The sequence below is a fragment of the Oryx dammah genome, unplaced genomic scaffold, assembly GCF_014754425.2.
Source record: "Oryx dammah isolate SB20612 unplaced genomic scaffold, SCBI_Odam_1.1 HiC_scaffold_11081, whole genome shotgun sequence".
NCBI classification, from domain to species: Eukaryota; Metazoa; Chordata; class Mammalia; order Artiodactyla; family Bovidae; genus Oryx; species Oryx dammah.
Genome location: NW_024080475.1, coordinates 186,925 through 206,052, shown reverse-complemented (window position 1 = coordinate 206,052; position 19,128 = coordinate 186,925). Strand labels below are relative to the sequence as shown.

The window sequence follows — 19,128 nt, the reverse complement described above, 5'->3', positions numbered from 1 at the left end:
CAGGCCATCCTTGCCCAAAATCATATAGCGGGTAGTGGTACGGTAAGCACAAAGCAGGGTACCCGACAGAATGCCTGCTATAGCAGTATTGCAATAGATCACTAAGAGAGCTTATTAGTTTTAGACTAAGACGACTCTGCATTTTATTGTTGCATGATTTGATATATTTGGACCTGGGGGATTATAATATGGCTTCATTAACAAGAATCTCCATAAGCTCTATTTAAAACTTTTTTTAATTTTTAAAATCTTTTTTATTTTTTATGTGTTTGTTTTGTCGTATTTATTCATTCTGTTTTTAGGGTCCACATGTAAGTGAAGCAGTACAGTGTTTGTCTTTGTCTGACTTATTTCACTAAACATAATACCCTCTAGGTCCATCCATGTAATTGCAGTGGCAGAATTTCTTTCTTTTCAATGGCTGAGTAACATTCCGTTGTGTGTATGTACTACGTCTTCTCAATCCAATCATCTGATGGTGGAAACTTGGTTGCTTCAATATCTTGGCTATTGGAAATATTGCTGCAGTGAACACTGGTGTGCAGCTCTATTTTTTGAGACATGAGGAATTTGTTTTTGTTGACTTCCCAAAGGTGTTTCAGATTTCACTGCACAGATTGGACATTTTGCATTCTCTTCTCTCTGGACCATCCAGAGAAGCTGCTTGTGACCACTTGCTTCTAGGACCCAGTTTTGTGTACTATTTCAGTTTTATAGATGTCAGTATCTACCTCCTTTTCATGAATGTAGTCGAAGTCAACATAGTGTTGAAACAAATCTTTTAACAACACAGAAATTCTGAATGGCCACCTGAATATTCTATTTAAAAAGGAGGGTTTTTTTTTTTACTGGGGCATATGATAGCCTGTGTCTCATTCCTGATCCTGATGCATGACACGCACACGTGTGCATACACACAGGAGCGCACACACACCTTTGCATACACACACATGCACACAGACAATGGACTCCAGCATTGGGTGACATTTTAGGTTGCTCTAAGCCTCAGGATACAGGTTGTTGGGAAATGGTTTTTGAGATTGAATACAATAAGCCACTTTTTCTTCTCAACAATAGCTTTGACTTCAGTCTGACTTGAAAATGTTCCACTTACAAATTTTATGTTGCACCACATCCAAACAATTACCAAAGATACAGTTTGGACAGAAAACAAAATATTTATGCCCTCTGCTGATTGCTCAAATCTCTCTCTCATTGTTTTCCTTCCTAACTAATAAATAATAAAATTCTATTGATGACCATTTCATACTAGAGATTTTTAGATTTATTATTACGGCCGTGTATAATGTTCAAGAACCTCATATGTTGGGAGCATAAGCTACAGAGCCCCTTTGAACACTCTTTAGTGTATTGTTTAATCGCTGTTTTGTCCGACTCTTTTGCAACCCCGTGAACTGTAGCCCATCAGGCTTCTCTGTCCGTGGGATTCTCCAGGCAAGAACACTGGAGTGGGCTGCTAGTTTCTCCTCCAGGGGATTTTCCCAACCCAGGGATCGAACCCATGTCTCTTGCATTCCCTGCATTAGCAGGCGGGTTCTTTACCCCTGAGCCATGAGGGAAACACCTTTAATGTATTACTCTATTTATTTTCATCATTGCACATATCAGAACCTGATACTGTCTTTTTTTATGTGCTTATTTATTTAGCCTCTTCTAGAGTGTAAATAAGAACAGGGAACTAGCATATGTTTCCACCGACCTTACCCCAAAAGTTAGATTTATATCTGGAGGAAGATAAGCACTCAGTAGATAGCTGATGAGTTAATGAATGAAAAGCCTATGTCTGAGCAACATGCCACTGAATATCCTGTAGTTTAAGATAATGTCTCTTGAAAATTTAAATTCATTTAAAATGTAAGTGGTACAATTTATATTGACTATTCTGTATGGTCTACATAGGTCATACAATAAGAGATGCCTAGCAATGTGGGAGACTTGGGTTCGATCCCTGGATTGGGAAGATCCCCTGGAGGAGGGCATGGCAACACACTCCAGTATTCTTGCCTGGAGAATCCCATGGACAGAGGAGCCTGGCGGGCTACAGTCCATGGGGTCACAAAGAGTTGGACATGACTGAGTGACTAAGCACAGCACAAAAAAATACTTCTAAATTTATAAGGACATCCTACTTATTTAGCTACAAATGTTAAGACTTTTAAATGAGAGAAACTTTCAAAATATATTTTTTATGTCACTTATTTTCTGGAATTGCTTAATAATCACTTCCTTTTGTCTATGGAGCCATTTAATATAATGAAAACAGTGAACTTTTGAGTGATATTTTATTCAAGTTTTGCTTCTCCATAGCTGTGTAACTTGTAAATTAATTGCTTCTCTCAGTCTAAATCTTATGACCTGTGCAGTAGGAATACCAGTTATTCCCAAGATCACAAATGAACAAAAAGATAAAAATGTGCCTAGCATATAGTGGCTGCCACACAAGTATTTATTAAATACTTTTGCAAATGGTAATGGCAGCCGTGAAATTCAAAAACACTTGCTCTTTGAAAGGAAAGCTATGACAAACCTAGATAGCATACTAAAAAGCAGAGACATCACTTTACTCACAAAGGTCCATATAGTCAAAGCTATGGCCTTCCTGGTAGTTATGTACAGGTGTGAGAATTGAACTGTAAAGAAGTCTGAGTGCTGAAGAGCTGGTGCTTTCCAAGTGTAGTGCTAGAGAAGACTCTTGAGAGTCCCTTGGACAGCAAGGAAATCAAGCCAGTCGATCCAAAAGGAATCAACCCTGAATAGTTGTTGGATTTTGAAGCTGAAGCTACAGTACTTGTGGCCCCTTAATGCGAAGAGCCAACTCATTGGAAAAGACCCTGCTACTGGGAAAGATTGAGGGCAAAAGAAGGGGAAGGCTGAGGATGAGATGGTTAGATAGTATCACCAACTCAGTGGACATGAATTTGAGCAAATTCTGGGAGACAGTGAGTCTCCCAGAGAAGTCTGGTGTGCTGCAGTCCATGGGGCTGCAAAAAATTGAACACAACTTAGTGACTGAACAAGAAAGCTGAGTAAGAAGTGTTAAACCTGGCCCCTGGGAAGCCTGTCACTTCAAAGTAGGTCTGTCCTCAGGCTCACTGGATGAAAGATTACAGAGAAACCACGTGCAACTTATGGCTTCTGCTCTCAGTGACAGGCAGGAGAAATATATATTGAAGTAGCATTTGTATTGAAATGTTAAAAATGGAAAAAATGTATGACACTTGGCAGATACACATTGTTGACAAAAGATATTGAAATTCAGGCATTGGAATGGAGGAAGGAAAGACATCAGTTTTCCCTTAATATCTGCAATATCAGATCCTAAAAATAGATTTGCATTTATCTTGGACATCTGCAGCGGGGTGCTGGGGATGACTGGAGCACCCTGCAGAAAACCTAAAGAATAGTCACAAATGGATGGATTGTGTGTGGCTGTTGCACAACCAGATTGGAATCAAGGGGTGCTCTCCAGGGTTCATTTAACCTGTGTACATGGAAAGAAGGAACTTTTAGGATGTAAATTTCTTGTGGCGCTTGAAAGCTTGAATGTATCCATCTTCCTTATATATCACTTTGCCGTGTTATGTTATCCAAATAGACCCTACGTCGTTGCCAGTAAAGCTCTTGGGAGAATGTTTTCTGGTTGTTTCTGGTGCATGAAGGACTTAGCTGTTAGGGCTTCCCTGATAGCTCAGCTGGTGAAGAATCTGCCTGCAATGCAGGAGACCCTGGTTCAATTCCTGGATCGGGAAGATCCGTGGGAGAAGAGATAGGCTACCCACTCCAGTATTCATGGGCTTCCCTCGTGGCTCAGCTGGTAAAGAATCCGCCTGCAATGTGGGAGACCTGGGTTCGATCCCTGAGTGGGGAAGATCCCCTGGGGAAGGGAAAGGCTACCCACTCCAGATTTCTGGTCTAAAGAATTCCATGGACCATATAGGCCATGGGGTTGCAAAGAGTTGGACATGACTGAGCAACTTTCACTTCTACGCTTCTAATTCCCAGAGAGTAGATCATGATCAAAGGTGTCTTGCTCAAGACTAAGAACTCCCTAAGTATCTTAAATGTACAACTCACTAAAAAGCAACAGTACATAAAATCACTCACCCCTCTTAGACGTAGGAAAGGAAGTGTCTTTCATCCTGATTGGCCTGTTGGGACAAGCCTGTTGTGCCCTGCCTAAGTCTTGAATTCAGATATATTGACAGGCGACATTTTGAAGAGAAGTTGTCAGTCTGTGCATACCTTCTTTTTCTGAGACAAGAAGAGTGTTTAGATTACCCGAGATGCTCTCCAGAAATGTAAGAGTAGACGCCAGTATATTTTTTTCAGCCGTGAAAGGACTTGGAGTCTAATGTATAAGCAAAAAGACCAGAGTGCTCATTATAAAGCTGAGAAGACTTGAATCTGATTTTTCCTCATCATATCTTTATGCACCATGTTGTGTAATCAGCTTTCGCAAAGGATTTTTCCTATCATCTGTGTCTGCAGGAACATTCTAAGCAAGATGTAAAACCAGTATTTCAAAACTCAAAACTTCTGATGAGCTTTGCAAGCTTTATGTTAGCCTCTCTGTCTTCCTTGTTCTCTTTCTCTCTCTCACGCACACACACACATTCCCATTTTATTCTTTATTTTTAAGGGTTTGTCATTTGCAATATCCAGTGTGATGTGTAAGGTTGGGCTTAGCTGAGATTTCCAAATTGCTGACCTTTGATTCAAATGAATGGAGCAAAAAATTCATCTTTCAGCTAAGGTATAATTTATGTCTGTTGTGATTAGTGTTAACATGAATACTTCACTCGAAAATGAAGAAATGGTAACATAACATGTCTTATGACTGTGGTAACCCCGTACTGAATGATTTATCTTCTTGTGAGAGTGAATGTACAATTGGAAAGACCGAAATTCAAATCCCAGTTCCTTAATTCACAACCTGTGTCACCCGGAGAAAGTTACTAACTTTGAAGATCTCAACTTTGGTTTACAATAAATACTTACAATTGATTTTTCCTATTTTGAGTGGATTAATTTAGTCTAGATAGTGTTCCTCTTGAATTTTTCTATCTGTCTTTCTACTAATCAGTGCTTGTAACAAGCACTTGTAAAGGAGACATGGCACACAACTACTTGTTTTCCACTTGCCATTTTGTTTTACGGTTTCATTTATGAAATATGTGTATCGTTCTGCCATTAACTCCGATCCGTGGCATTTCAGTTGTACGTGTGTGTCACGTTTTCTTCATCCATTCACCCATTGGTGGGCACTCAGGTGCTTACATGCCTTGGCTACTGTAAATGATGACAGGATAAATGTAGGGTGTATGTTTGTTTTTGAGTTAATGTTTCCGTGTTCTTCAGACAAATACCCAGAAGTGAAATTGCTTGGATCATTGTTGTTCAGTTACTTAGTCGTGTCCGACTCTTGTGGACCCCATAGACTGCAGCACGCCAGGCTTCCCTGTCCTTCACTGTCTCCCAGAGTCTGCTCAAACTCATGTCCATTGAGTTGATGATGCCATCCAACCATCTCATCCTCTGTCACCCAATCTTCCCCAGCATCGGGGTCTTTTCCAATGAGTTGGCTCTTTGAATCAGGTGGCCAAAGTATTGGAGGTTCAGCTCTTTCCAATGAATACTCGGGGTTAATTTTCTTTAGGATTGACTGGTTTGATCTCCTTGTAGTCCAGGGGACTCTAAGGAATCTTCTCCAGCACCGATTTGAAAGCATCAGTTATTTGGTCTCAGCCTTCTTTATGGTCCAACTCTCACATCCATACATGACTACTGGAAAAACCATAGCTTTGACTATACAGACCTTTGTTGGCAAAGTCTTGTCTCTGCTTTTTAATATGCTGGCTAGGTGTCACAGCTTTCCTTCCAAGGAGCAAGTGTCTTAAGTTCATGGCTGCAGTCACCATCCATAGGGATTTTGGAGCCCAAGAAAATAAAATATGTCACTGTTTCCACTTTTTCCCCTTCTATTTGCCATGAAGTGATGAGATTGGATGCTAGGATCTTATTTCTTTGAATGTTAAGTTTTAAGTCAGCTTTTTCACTCTCCTCTTTCACCCTCATCAAAAAGCTCAATAGTTCCTCTTCACTTTCTGCTATTAGAGGGGTATCATCTGCATATCTGAGGTTGTCGATATTTCTCCTACGTATCTCGATTCCAGCTTGTGATTCATCCAGCCTGGCATTTCACATGAGGTACTCTGCATATAAGTTCATATGCAGTTCATAACCATCATATGGTAGTTCTATTCATAATTTTTGAGGAATATTCTTACTGTTTTCCATAGTGGCTGTACCAATTTACATTCTTACCAACAGTGTGTAAGAGTTCCCTTTTCTTCACATCCTTCTCAACACTTGCTCTTTCTTGCCTTTTTGATAATAACCAGTCTGACAGGTGTGAGGTGACATCTCATTGAGGTTTTGATTTGCATTTCCCTGATGATTAGGGATGTTGAGCATCTTGTTATGTGCCTGTTGGCCCTCTGTATGTCTTCTTTAGAAAAACATCAATCCAGCTCCTCTAAAAATTGGTTTTTCTTTTGTTATTGTTGTTGAGTTATGAGTTTTGTACATATTTTGGATATTAACTTCTTATCTGATGTATTATTTGCAAAGTATCTTCTCACAACAGGTTTAGATTTAGTGAGCAATTGTGTCTTCTAGTTTACATGGGAAAAAGTCGTATATTTCACAAATATTTCTTAGGTAATATTTGAAAAGGAAATCATATTTAACATTTAGTACCATGTTTTTAAACTCCCATTGATAAAATATTATATGTTTTAATCTACTGAAAATAGAGTGTGGCAAACATAATGTGATGTGATGGAAAGCATGTTAGATGAGATGTCTCGTCATTTCAACTTGTAGGTCTTAAATCCAACATAGGGATTTTCCTGGTTGTCCCGTGGTTAAAACTCTGTGTTCCCAATGCCAGAGGCATGGGTTTCCATCCCTGGCTAGGGAACTAAGATCTCACATGCTATGCAATGTGGTCAAAATGGTTTAAAAAAAAAAAGACATTTAAAAATTAAATAAAAAAAACCATCTAGAAAACAGAGAATTGCCAATTCTTAGGGTTCATGGAAGTATATTTTCAAATTCATAAGGTTAATACAATAATGACAACTATGTTTCTTTTTCTTTTTGAAACAGTTTTGAATTACTTGGTTGTTCAAAAGATTTGGTTTAAATGAAAACAAGACTTTAAAAAATTATTCTAAACACACCAATCAGCCGCAGAAACTCACCTGCCCTCAAACAGGGGGAGAAAGAATTAAGGTGTTTAATGGGTCAGAGTTTCCCTTTTGGAAAGTGAAAAAGTTTTGGAGATGGATGTTGATGGTGGTTGTACAACAGCATGAATGTACTTAATGCCACAGAACTGTCCACTTAAATAGGGTTAAAATGGTGCATTTTATATCTATTTTACTACATTAAAAATATTAATCTGCACTCTCCAAGAAGTGATTGCCATAAGGAAGCCGTGTGCATGCTTGTTTCTCCTCATAAGATGCTTTTTAGCCTGGATTAGAGATGCTTTTTTGTGTATTTGAAAAATTGGCATAAATTGCTAATGTCTTCTTTTAAAGATTTGTGCATGAAAAGGTCTACTTCAAACAAAAAGGTTGATCATTATAGGAATTTGTTGCTCTGTTGCAAAGTTTCCAGAAGGGAAATAAGTTACAGTAACTTTTCCATCTACCTTTGCCCAGTGAAGATTTCTTGCAGTTTTCTTTTTGTCTCCCTTCCACATCTTCCCCTTGGTTCACAGGGTGAAACTGTGGACTGAGTCTGACCTGTGAAGGTGCCGAAGACACTCACGAGGGGATAAAGCTGCCCATGGTTCAGAGCATTAGGCGAGGAACTGCTGACATGGAATCTCAGACTTACTTGGTTGCTTCCTGGTCCAGTCCCTGGGTCTCCCTGAGTCTCAGTTTTTTCCAGCATAAAATGGGGAGAAAGCAGCACTTCGCCTGTTTGTTTTGCAAATGGGCTAACGCATGTGCAGGTCTGTCATTTGGATTGGAAAGTGCTCCGAAAGTTTCAAGTGACATTATTCTTCCTACTGCTGTTAGTGGTTTGTTTCACTGATGATTCCTGTGGAATTAAATGAATAGAGAATATTAATGAGAAGTGATGCTTCATTCGGTTTTGACTGTATGCCAGGTTATGTCAGCCTGGGGACAAGTGGAAGCAGGGGTGCTGCTCTGGTTCGCCTCTTTGATTTCCCTCCTGGTTTCCTTCTTCAGTCCGTGCCCTGAGCAAGCAGCTCTCTCATGAACCCTTGAATACAAATGGAAACCTATTCGGAGGAGATGAGTTTTTGATTTATTTGAATTATATTTACCTTTGGGTTAAAACTATTTGACTAGAGAAAATAAAATAGTGAATGATCATAGAAGTGAGAAGGCTAAACATTCTTTTAGGAGAAATAATGAGAAATAAAGTGAATGTTGTATGAGAATTGCTTTTCTTCTCAAGAGTGGCTTTTGTCTTGGTTTCGAGGGTGATATGGAACATGCTACTGACCCACTTTAAATAATGGATGTTAAATATGTGCTGTAATATGAGAAACGTATACTGTGGGTGCTTAGGCAAATTATTTTTCATGAAAGGTAAGGAATTAGTTGTGTGTGTGCACATATGTGTGCATCTCTGTGTGCTTGCTTGTTAAAAGATGGAGACGGAGACAAGGCTTCTTCCTCCCTTTATCTTCTGGGAAGGTTTATGCCCCCTGGAAAAGGGTACTGTTTATTTTCTTCCTCTACTTTTTGTGAAGTATTGAGACTGGTGGATCATGCCCTGTCACTCACTAGACTGAAGTACAAATGCTAATTTATTGCCAGACTGCAGTGTTGTGATTTGCATTCCAAATCAGACTGCAGAATCCCATTATAAATTGCTTATCCTGTCGTTCCTTATCTAGAATTTGCTCCTTCTGCTTCCCCAATGACGACCCTCTGAAGCAATTCCCTTTCAAGAGATTCCCATTTCAAATCAGTTTTTGTGGGCGAAAATCATCACGATAGATTACAAAGTCATCCATCAATTTCTTTCTACAGACATTTCAGTTACTCTCCCTTCCCTTTAAGAGTCTCGTGGCTCTGAAGTGAAATAATGACTTAAACATATCTTTCAGGCTTAAAGGTTTATACTCCTTCTTTTGAAAACCATACTTCTCTATCTGTTTAAATCTGAGAGCTGTGAGCTTGCAAGTCCTCTCTCCATCATAACCTCTTAGAGATAAACCCTGAGATGGTGTAATTGCATCCTGTCTTGGCACTTTTAAATCAAATTAACCAGATACTTGGGGAGGAGAGAACAGGAAAACGCAGTTTCACAAGGTATCTGACTGGGTGAGGAGCAAGCTTGCAGCATAAAGAACCCACGGGGAGCTGGGCTTTCCCACTCTGGTGGCAGAGAGGGGGAATTGTGGGTTGGTGGTCTGCTTCCTGTTAGGAGGACACCCCTCCATCTGTTCCCAGCTCAGCCTGCTTCCCATTTAAAGCCCAGATTTCAATACAAACCTCAATTTCTTTTCCCCATTTGAAATGCAAAGCAAGGCTTTCGAGTCCTAGAGTCTCTGCCACTGGGATTCAGACCAAATTTCCCCCCAAAATTCTCAGGCTCTTTGCTGTAAATACCTGCTTGCAGGGGTACACAATGGGCAGCTTTGAGAAGAAAAATTGATAATCTTCACGGAAGAGTAATTTGAATGAAATTGCACTTGACAGCCTGTCTCCAAGCAAACAAGAGGCGCGAGGGAGCCTGAGCTAAGCTCCGAGGACTTACCCAAGCCACTGCTGGGGGAGCTTCCCAGGGGAAAAAAAAAAAAAAGAAATCACTTGCTTTTCCTCCATCTAATTGAGCTTTTGATTAATTCCGTGTACCAGATTCTACTGAAGAAAGGTAGCCATGGAAGAGAATATGGAAGAGGGGCAGACACAAAAAGGTACTGTGCTCGAAAGGGTTTATTTGTAACGAAGGCATTATTTTGCAGTTTCCTTGTTTGCTTTAGATACTTGCCAGGAAGGTTAATGAATGTTTCTCTCTTGGAAGGCATTTCTTTTTATTTCCCCTTTAGCCTGTGCCCCACTTGCAGTCATGTCTGGCGTGAACGTTGTCACTATTTGCAAATCTTTCAGATCTAAGTACCCCGATGCAGAGTCGAGTATTAGTGATGAGGGCATTGCGGTGTTGGTGCAAGCTGTCCCTTAGACCTGTCTTTGTTAATCTTCATTTATTTCATGTTTTCACGCTTGTCGAGCTGGGTCAAGGGATTCCTGGTGTGAGCCACAAATGCAATATTGGGAGCTAGCTGTAGTTGAAAATCTGGCGATGTGACCGTAATCACGACCTTTGAATGGACATCTGATAGAACAAAGACAGAGAGGGTATTTATTTTCATTGGTGCACCTTTGTAAAAAAAAGAATCTGTTTTTTCTTTGCATGGATGCAGTTGAGTTTTAATAAAGATGGAGCAAAGGTTCATAAATTTTCAGAGCATACGCTGATGTTAGGGTTTTCATTTCTATAGAGTTGATTGTTACCAACTTCTGCATAATAATTGTCGAGGATATCGTCAGATGCATTTGCTAAGCCTGTTAGGTATATCTGGCTGTTTAAGTGAAATTGTCAGTTTTTTTGAGGTTGAAATGGCCAAATATCAGCAATTTTAAATGATTCCAGCACTCTAGCATTTGTGTGTCTCAGGGGTAGCTTTGGAGTGAACTGTGGCTTTTACCCCAGGATTGGCAGCGTTTTCTCTCCTGTCTCTTCAAGGCTTATGTAATGTTATAGCAAATACTCTTGTGTTCTTAGGATGCAAACAGTAACACAGGTAAAACTACTTAAAGGTTATATTTAAGAGCAGTATGGAAAAGATTCAGCTATCAAATTTGATTTCGAATGTACACAAATGCATTATTTTAGTTTATGTGATAAAATAGAGTGGAAGTACAGTGTTTTGTTTTTTTCATTATTTTGAACCTTTCAGCTTTGCTGGGTTTTTTTTTACACACACATACACGTACTCACATATGTATAACCAGAGACATTCCATAAATAAAGGTTTCATAGAAGCAATAGAGAAAGGCAATAAACCAGTACCCAAATTTTAGACATTAGCACAGTTGATTATGATACTCCGTAACAGAAACACAATAATCTACATAGATGTCATATGATATGTTTTTAAATGAAAAAAAAGTAACATCCTCAACTACCTTTACTATGTGAACTAATAGCCTAAGTATTCATCAGTGATATGAAATGGCAAATTTTCCTGGTGATTTTCATCCTTAAAAGGCTTCTCAATTGATTAACTTATTTTAGGAATAAAATGCCTTATGTTAATACCTTGTTATAGCACATGAGAAGATTGCTTCTTGGCCAGTCATTCTATTTAAGGAAATAGAAGTTTATCATTTTAAATAGAGAAATGATATTCATTACACTAAATGAAACCTTGAGATAAATCATGGATTGTGGTAACAGGTTGAGTATGTCTGAGCATGTTTGAGCATGCCTTGGTGGATGTAGGAACCAAGAGAAATGATGTAATTAGTTGTGATTTTTTTTTTTCTCCAATAACACCACTGAAAATCATTCCTTCATTGCGGTCGGGGTAGTGGTGATGTGACGAGCACCTGCTCCTGTCCCAGTGGGTTCTTTTTACCAGAGATGTGCATGTTTTGTTTAGGAACAGCAGTGGAAAACAATAAAATTAAATGTCGTATAGTGATCTATAAGTATACTGAGATACAGAAGTAAGATATCTGTGGTTAAGCTTTTTTTTCCTCTTACTGAAGAAAGAGAGGTTTAATTTTCTTCATTCCTGGTCTTCCATTCCTTTCAGTTATGCTTATGACACCTTTCCTATCTAAGTTTGTTATATTTGAATATAAATGTTCTTTCTACTTGTGTGGGAGCAGGAGGCAATGTGATGAAATCTAAGTTGGAGTTCCTTGACAAGCAGATAAAAATCTTTAGAGATTTTTCAAGAGTTCAGGTAGACAGATTTAATGATCCATCCACTTAAATGATGGCAACACTTTACAGTAACTGTTATCCTATTTCCCATAAATTGGATTTTTTAAATAATAATTCAGATATCAGAGAATTCTCTTGGATTTGAAAGAGGCTTTTCTGTCCTTTCTTAACTATTTAAATCTGTTCTTTCCTGTTACATACTTCAAGGACTTACATTCATGTCAATGTTTAGTCATGTCGTCTTCCAAATTAAACTTCCTTGTGAAGTGGAAGTTGGTGGTTTCATAAACATGTTTGGAAAAAAAAGAAGAGAGTTGATAATTAAGGACTTAAAAAGATCTTCCATAAGAAAGGTATTTTTCTTCGATATGAGACCTCCCTTTTCCACTTACTCTATAAAAGGCACTGAAAACAATCCTATGATATTTGCACTGATTTAACTCTATGTGTTCAATTCGGGAGGAGAACAGTAATAAGGGGGTGACTTCACCAGCCGTTATGCTCAGTGAGTCCCTGTCTTGGTGTGAAACTGAAATGTGGGTCATTAATCTATTGCTCCATTCATGTCTGCCAACCTCCCAAAGGTGAGTGTCTTATTGTGCCGAGAGTGAGTCTACTGTTTTAAGTAAATATTAATATGTTTTTTGTAAAACATGCCCTCTAAATGAAATCAGTTATTTTATCTCAAGTTCAATCAAAGCAAGTGTTCTGGTATCAGAGGGGGAAAAAAAAGACAAGAAAGAAAACAAAAGAGGCTTCTTTGAACTTGGCCCTTACATGCACCCATCATAAGCCAGCATCACAGTCAGCAAACATCAAGATACGTGGTCACCAGATCTAACAACAAGGGCTTCAGTTACCATGGACAGTTGAACAAAGTGCATGAAGACCTGTGTTTTCCTTTTTACAGAGATTTAAAAGGTATACATTTATAACTTATAGATATTTAACTATGCCTGGAACATTTGTCCAGTCCTCTGGTAAGAGAAGTAAATGATTTGAGGGTGTCTGATCGTTGGTGTGTTAGTGAGAATGTGTGTTTCTATGGCCCACCAAGTGACTAACCGTGGCTTTGTCGATAACCTCAGTGAACACGTTATGAATTAGGAGAGGTCACAGAGAATGTCAGGACTTCCCAGGTGGCGCTCGTGGTAAAGAACCCATCTGCCAGTGCAGGAGACATAAGAGATGAGAGTTTGATCCCTGGGTCAGGAAGATCCCCTGGAGGAGGGTATGGGTACCCACTCCAGTGTTCTTGCCTGGAGAACCCCATTGATAGGAGAGCCTGGAGGGCTACCATCCATAGGGTCTCAGAGTTGGACACAACTGAAGTACTTATCACTCACACACAGAGATCGTCACTGCTGAATCAATGATTAGAACAAGTGAGTGGTTATAGAGAGATAAAAAGAAAGGAGCAATGAACGGGAAGAGCAAGCAAGTTGAAATCTTCATAAATTGGCAGGACTGTTCCAAGCAGCCAAAACCTGATTGATTTCCTTTTGGAACAGGAACATCATATGAAACAAAGCCTTAAAACTACATGTACCAGGAATGTTTGATCAGCCCAGCCTCAGTGTTATTCACCATGTTTTTCTAGCATAATTAACCAGCAGCATATTAATACCTACCAACTTCTCTGGTTGAACAGAGTCCCCCACTGACTTCCTCTGAGAATCAATCCTTGGTGACCCTGAAAGACTGGGTCACTTGAGGACACAGAAGATCAAACTAGGTGGGAACAGCCCGGCTTCCTTATCTCAACAACCCGTCATGTGGCCACTGCTTAATGATCCTCACTGATCCTTGGCCCGGCACCACTAACATACGGCATCAGCATCTCCTTAGCTTACTAAAACCGGCAGGAGTATTTCAGTGAAAGGACAGTGCACAGATCTTTTTTTTTTTTTTTCCCAGTTTAGTTGTAATGTCTGTCTCATAATTAACAACACTGTACAATTATATTTGACATAATTATACACTTTACATGGACATGTATACACACATATCCCCATTAAAGGATACATATCAGAAAAGCATGTATACTATATTTATGGGCTGATAAAATCTTCAAAACTTAAAAAAATTTTATTGTGGTAAAAGTCACATAATACCTAAAACATACTGTTTAACCATATTTAGCTGTACTTTGCAGTGGCACCAAGTACATTATTATTGTGCAGTTCTCACCATCATCCATCTTCCAAATTTTTAACTTTCCTAAACTGAAACTCTGTACCCGTTAGACACTAAGTCACCATTCCCCTTCCCTACCGCTTACCCGCTGGCATCTACCAATGTCCTTCCTAACTCTATGAATTTAACTATTCTAGGGCTTCCCTAATAGCTCAGTTGGTAAAGAATTTGCCTGTAATGCAGGAGACCCTGGTTCAATTCCTGGGCCGGGAAGATCCTCTGGAGAAGGGATAGGCTACCCACTCCAGTATTCTTGGGCTTCCCTTGTGGCTCAGCTGGTAAAGAATCCATCTGCAGTGCTGAGGCCTGGCTTCGATCTGTGGGTTGGAGAGATCCCCTGGAGAAGGGAAAGGCTACTCACTCCAGTATTCTGGCCTGGAGAATTCCACGGATTGTATAGTCCATGGGGTCGCAGAGTTGGACACCACTGGGTGACGCTCACTTTCACTTCACTTTCGGGTACCTCCTACCTAGAGTCAAACAGTATTTGTCTGCAGCTCCTGTATCAGAACTTTTCTTGACTAGGGTTATTTCTACCTTGCCAGATGACGTTGGAGCCGAACCCTTCCTTAGACAGACGTGGAGAAGAGAGAGACACCACTGTAATAAATGGGAAGAGAGTCGGCTTCAGCTCTGTGATACTAGATGATGTTGGTCAACTTAAATTACCCTGTGATTTCGGTGCCAGACGGTGGCCTAGGGACTTTAGCATAGATTACCTCATTGACTTGTCACCGTGACCTTTGTTGGTACTAATACTGAGAAAACTAAAAATCAAATAGGTTAATTAACTGGACCAAAGTCTCAGAGTAGCACGTAGAAAGAGCTGGGGTTCGATACAGTCAGACAGAGGAGGCCAGAGTCTGACTTTCAAATACACCCCGCATCACATTAGATGCCAACGTGACCTGCCTGCCACACCCTCTTCTTAGTGATTCCACTTAAGCTGCACCCAGTGCAGCACTAGTCAGCCAAGCACAGCAATCATGGCTGTTCCCTATCACCAGCTCTGGCTTTTTTGCCCAGATGTGAAACAGCTTCACCAAGGGCATCTAGTCCCCAGGTGAGCCAGCAACCTATGACCTAGGAGTTTTGACTCCAGAAAGAGGGCCTGGGTCAATGAGTCTCCTCTCCTGAGATCAGGAGATGATTCTCGGTGTGTGCAGAGTCTCTTTATCCCTCCATGTGTCTGTGCAGTGACTGTGCTGCCCAGCCCCCAGCTAATCTGAGTGAGTTTCTGTTGGCCATCAAAGGACCTCTAAATAAAACAGATGTCTAGATCCTTTTAGGTATCTGATATAGAGGGACTTAATGTTAAGAACTGTTTCCCAAGTTTAACCTGCTAAGTGGCAAATGAACCAAACATACACTCATTGTATACTTAACCATCACCTTGCCACTACTATCGAACGCATCCTGGGCAATTCTGAGTTTTTCCCTCATCATTTTATTTTTATAATTTGATTAATTCAGTTCAGTTCAGTTCAGTTGCTCAGTCGTGTCCGACCCCATGAATCGCAGCACGCCAGGCCTCCCTGTCCATCACCAACTCCCGGAGTTCACTCAGACTCAAGTCCATCGAGTCAGTGATGCCATCCCGCCATTTCATCCTCTGTCATCCCCTTCTCCTCCTGCCCCCAATCCCTCCCAGCATCAGAGTCTTTTCCAATGAGTCAACTCTTCACATGAGGTGGCCAAAGTAGTGGAGTTTCAGCTTTAGCATCATTCCTTCCAAAGAAATTCCAGAGCTGATCTCCTCTAGAATGGACTGGTTAGATCTCCTTGCAGTCCAAGGGACTCTCAAGAGTCTTCTCCAACACCACAGTTCAAAAGCATCAATTCTTTGGCGTTCAGCTTTCTTCACAGTCCAACTCTCACATCCATACATGACCACTGGAAAAACCATAGCCTTGACTAGATGGACCTTTGTTGGTAAAGTTGTATCTCTGCTTTTGAATATGCTCTCTAGGTTGGTCATAACTTTCCTTTCAAGGAGTAAGTGTCTTTTAATTTCATGGCTGCAGTCACCATCTGCATTGATTTTGGAGCCCCCCAAAATAAAGTCTGATACTGTTTCCACCGTTTCCCCATCTATTTGCCATAGAGTGATGGGACCAGATGCCATGACCTTAGTTTTCTGAATGTTGAGCTTTAAGCCAACCTTTTCACTCTCCTCTTTCACTTTCATCAAGAGGCTCTTTAGTTCTTCTTCATTTCTGCCATACGGGTGTCATCTGCATATCTGAGGTTATTGATATTTCTCCTGGCAATCTTGATTCCCGCTTGTGCTTCTTCCAGCCCAGCGTTTCTCATGATGTACTCTGCATAAAAGTTAAATAAGCAGGGTGACAATATACAGCCTCGACGTACGCCTTTTCCTATTTGGATCCAGTCTGTTGTTCCATGTCCAGTTCTAACTGTTGCTTCCTGACCTGCATATAGGTTTCTCAAGAGGCAGGTCAGGTGTTCTGGTATTCCCATCTCTTTCAGAATTTTCCACAGTTTATTGTGATCCACACAGTCAAAGGCTTTGACATAGTCAATGAGGCAGAAATAGATGTTTCTTCTGGGACTCTCTTGCTTTTTCCATGATCCAGTGGATGTTGACAATTTGATTAGTTCACCCCAAAACTTACCAAGTAAACATTGGTCGTAAAATATTTTTAGAACCATTGCAAGAGAAGTTAAAGAACCAGCATGAGTCGAAAATGTCTGCTTTATTAAAAGAATTGGAATCCTCAATGGTTTGACATTGAAATCCAAAGACCTGAGACTAGGAAAATAACATCAGAAAGCTTTAAACAGTCACAGACATGGAGGAATTAATTAGCCCCCTTTTGCTTTTTGGATGTCAGCTCCGTAGACCCTTGAAAAAGGGAGTTTGCCTTGCATAGTACTAAGTGGACAAAATTCTCAACAAGCATCATCAGATGCCATCTCTGCCTTTGGACAAAAGCTAGAAGAAGCTTAGAGATTCAGATTTTATAAAGAACATAAGAAAACTGTGTCCTGTGATTTGACAGCTGTGCTTTACTAGTGTTTGCTGCACTTTCAGAAATTAACTTCATGTTGTTATGAAATGTGGTTATAAAATGCCTGTCAAGGGGCAAAATTACGTATATATCTCATAAAATTTAGTAAATATTCCCAGAACTTATGCATTGCCCTGGTTATTGTGACTTCTGTAGTTTAGATTTAATGTTTTAGAATAGAATGTAAATAGAATTGTCATCTTCTATTTCCACTGATTCTGTGGCTAATTATGTTTTTTCTAACTGTGGTGCTACTTGTCTTTGAGACCCGCATGCTCACTAACACAAGCAACACTGTCACGTTAGGACAGAGGGTATATGTCAGTTCTTCACCATATCATTCAGTTCAGTTCAGTTCATTCGCTCAGTCGCAGCCTACTCTTTGTGACTCCATGAACTGCAGCACGCCAGGCCTCCCTGTCCATCACCAACTCCCAGAGTTTACACAAATTCATGTCCATTGAGTCGGTGATGCCATCCAACCATCTCATCCTCTGTTGTCCCCTTCTCCTGCCCTCAATCTTTCCCAGCATCAGGGTCTTTTCAAATGAGTCAGCTCTTTGCATCAGGGGGCCACAGTATTGGAGTTAAAGCTTCAACAACAGTCCTTCGAATGAATATTCAGGACTGATCTCCTTTAGGATGGACTGGTTGGATCTCCTTTCAATCCAAGGGACTCTCAAGAGTCTTCTCCTACACCACAGTTGAAAAGCATCAATTGTTCAGCACTCAGCTTTCTTTATAGTCCAACCATATCATTAGAATGAGTGTATTCATCTTTTAAAATGGGGGGAAAATGTTAGTCACTCAGTCATGTCCGACTTGTTGCAGTCCCATGAACTGTAGCCTGCCAGGTTCGTCGGTCCACGGAATACTCCAGGCAAGAGTACTGGAGTAGATTGCCAATTCCTTCTCCAGGGGATCTTCCCGACCCAGGGGTTGAACCCGGGTCTCCTGCATTGTAGGCAGATTCTTTACCATTTGAGCCACCAGGGAAGACCTCACTTTAAAATGAAAGTGCTTAATATAGTTATGTCTTTAACTAATTGAACTGAAACTTGATCTTAAACATTTAAGGAAACTTCGAACAGTATGGTGGACTGAGATATGGCTATGGTATGCTGATGCAGAATGTAGGTAGAGTGATGACTTCAAAATGGTTCTTAGAGGGAGCTTCCCTGGTGGTCCAGCAGTTAAGACTTCACCTTCCAATGCAGGTTCAATCCCTGGTCAGGAAGCTAAGATCCCATATGCCTCATGGCCAAAAAATTAGAACATAAGCAATATTTTAATATTCAATAAAGAGTTTTAAAATGTTCACATCAAAAAAATCTTAAAATTTGTTTCTTAGAAATTAATTATTCTTGAATCTCAAAGGCAGTGGTACATGTGGGATTCCTAGGATACAGGAAATGACTCTGGTTTGTCAATTCTGGCCTCCATTGTCCTCTACACTTAACAGCCTCCCTGCCTCCCCCACCCCCCACTGCCACTAGCATGCAAAATGCTTGGCAGTTTTCTTCTTCATCCATCGAAGGCAGACTGCCTGGCTTATTTTCAGAATCCCTTTGGATGGCATCCATATTAACAGGTGGCACAGCTGTAGATGAGCTGACATTATAAAAATAATTCATGTTTTCCCATGTGTTTTCTGCTCAAATGGTGTCCATTGTCTTAGATTTTCTTAATCTGAAAGAAACTTCCTTTCTTTGCTCTGTGAAAACAAAAGGAAAGAAAAACAGAAGATAGCTGTTTCTCTTAGCTTGTGAGTGGAAAATTTACCTTTGGTCGCAGATGAAAGTCTGTTTAGTAGGGCCTGAGTATATAGTTTACTGGGGAATTAAGTTACAATGTGAGCAAGTCTGAGATC

At 40.2% G+C, this 19,128-nt stretch overlaps 1 protein-coding gene across 2 annotated transcripts in view; it reads left to right on the top strand.

Annotated features, from left to right (window-relative positions):
- The window catches only part of LOC120860529 (neuronal membrane glycoprotein M6-a), a 251,228-nt gene that overhangs the window by 103,780 nt on the left and 128,320 nt on the right, over positions 1-19,128 (top strand). The window contains exon 1 of one of the 2 annotated variants that reach the window (XM_040236349.1): positions 8,355-9,991. The exons of the other annotated variant lie outside the window; for it this stretch is intronic. Coding sequence (XP_040092283.1) covers positions 9,955-9,991 — 37 coding nt within the window. The 5' untranslated portion in view covers positions 8,355-9,954. Of the gene's footprint in view, positions 1-8,354; positions 9,992-19,128 lie in introns of those variants that run through there. 2 annotated transcript variants of the gene reach the window in all.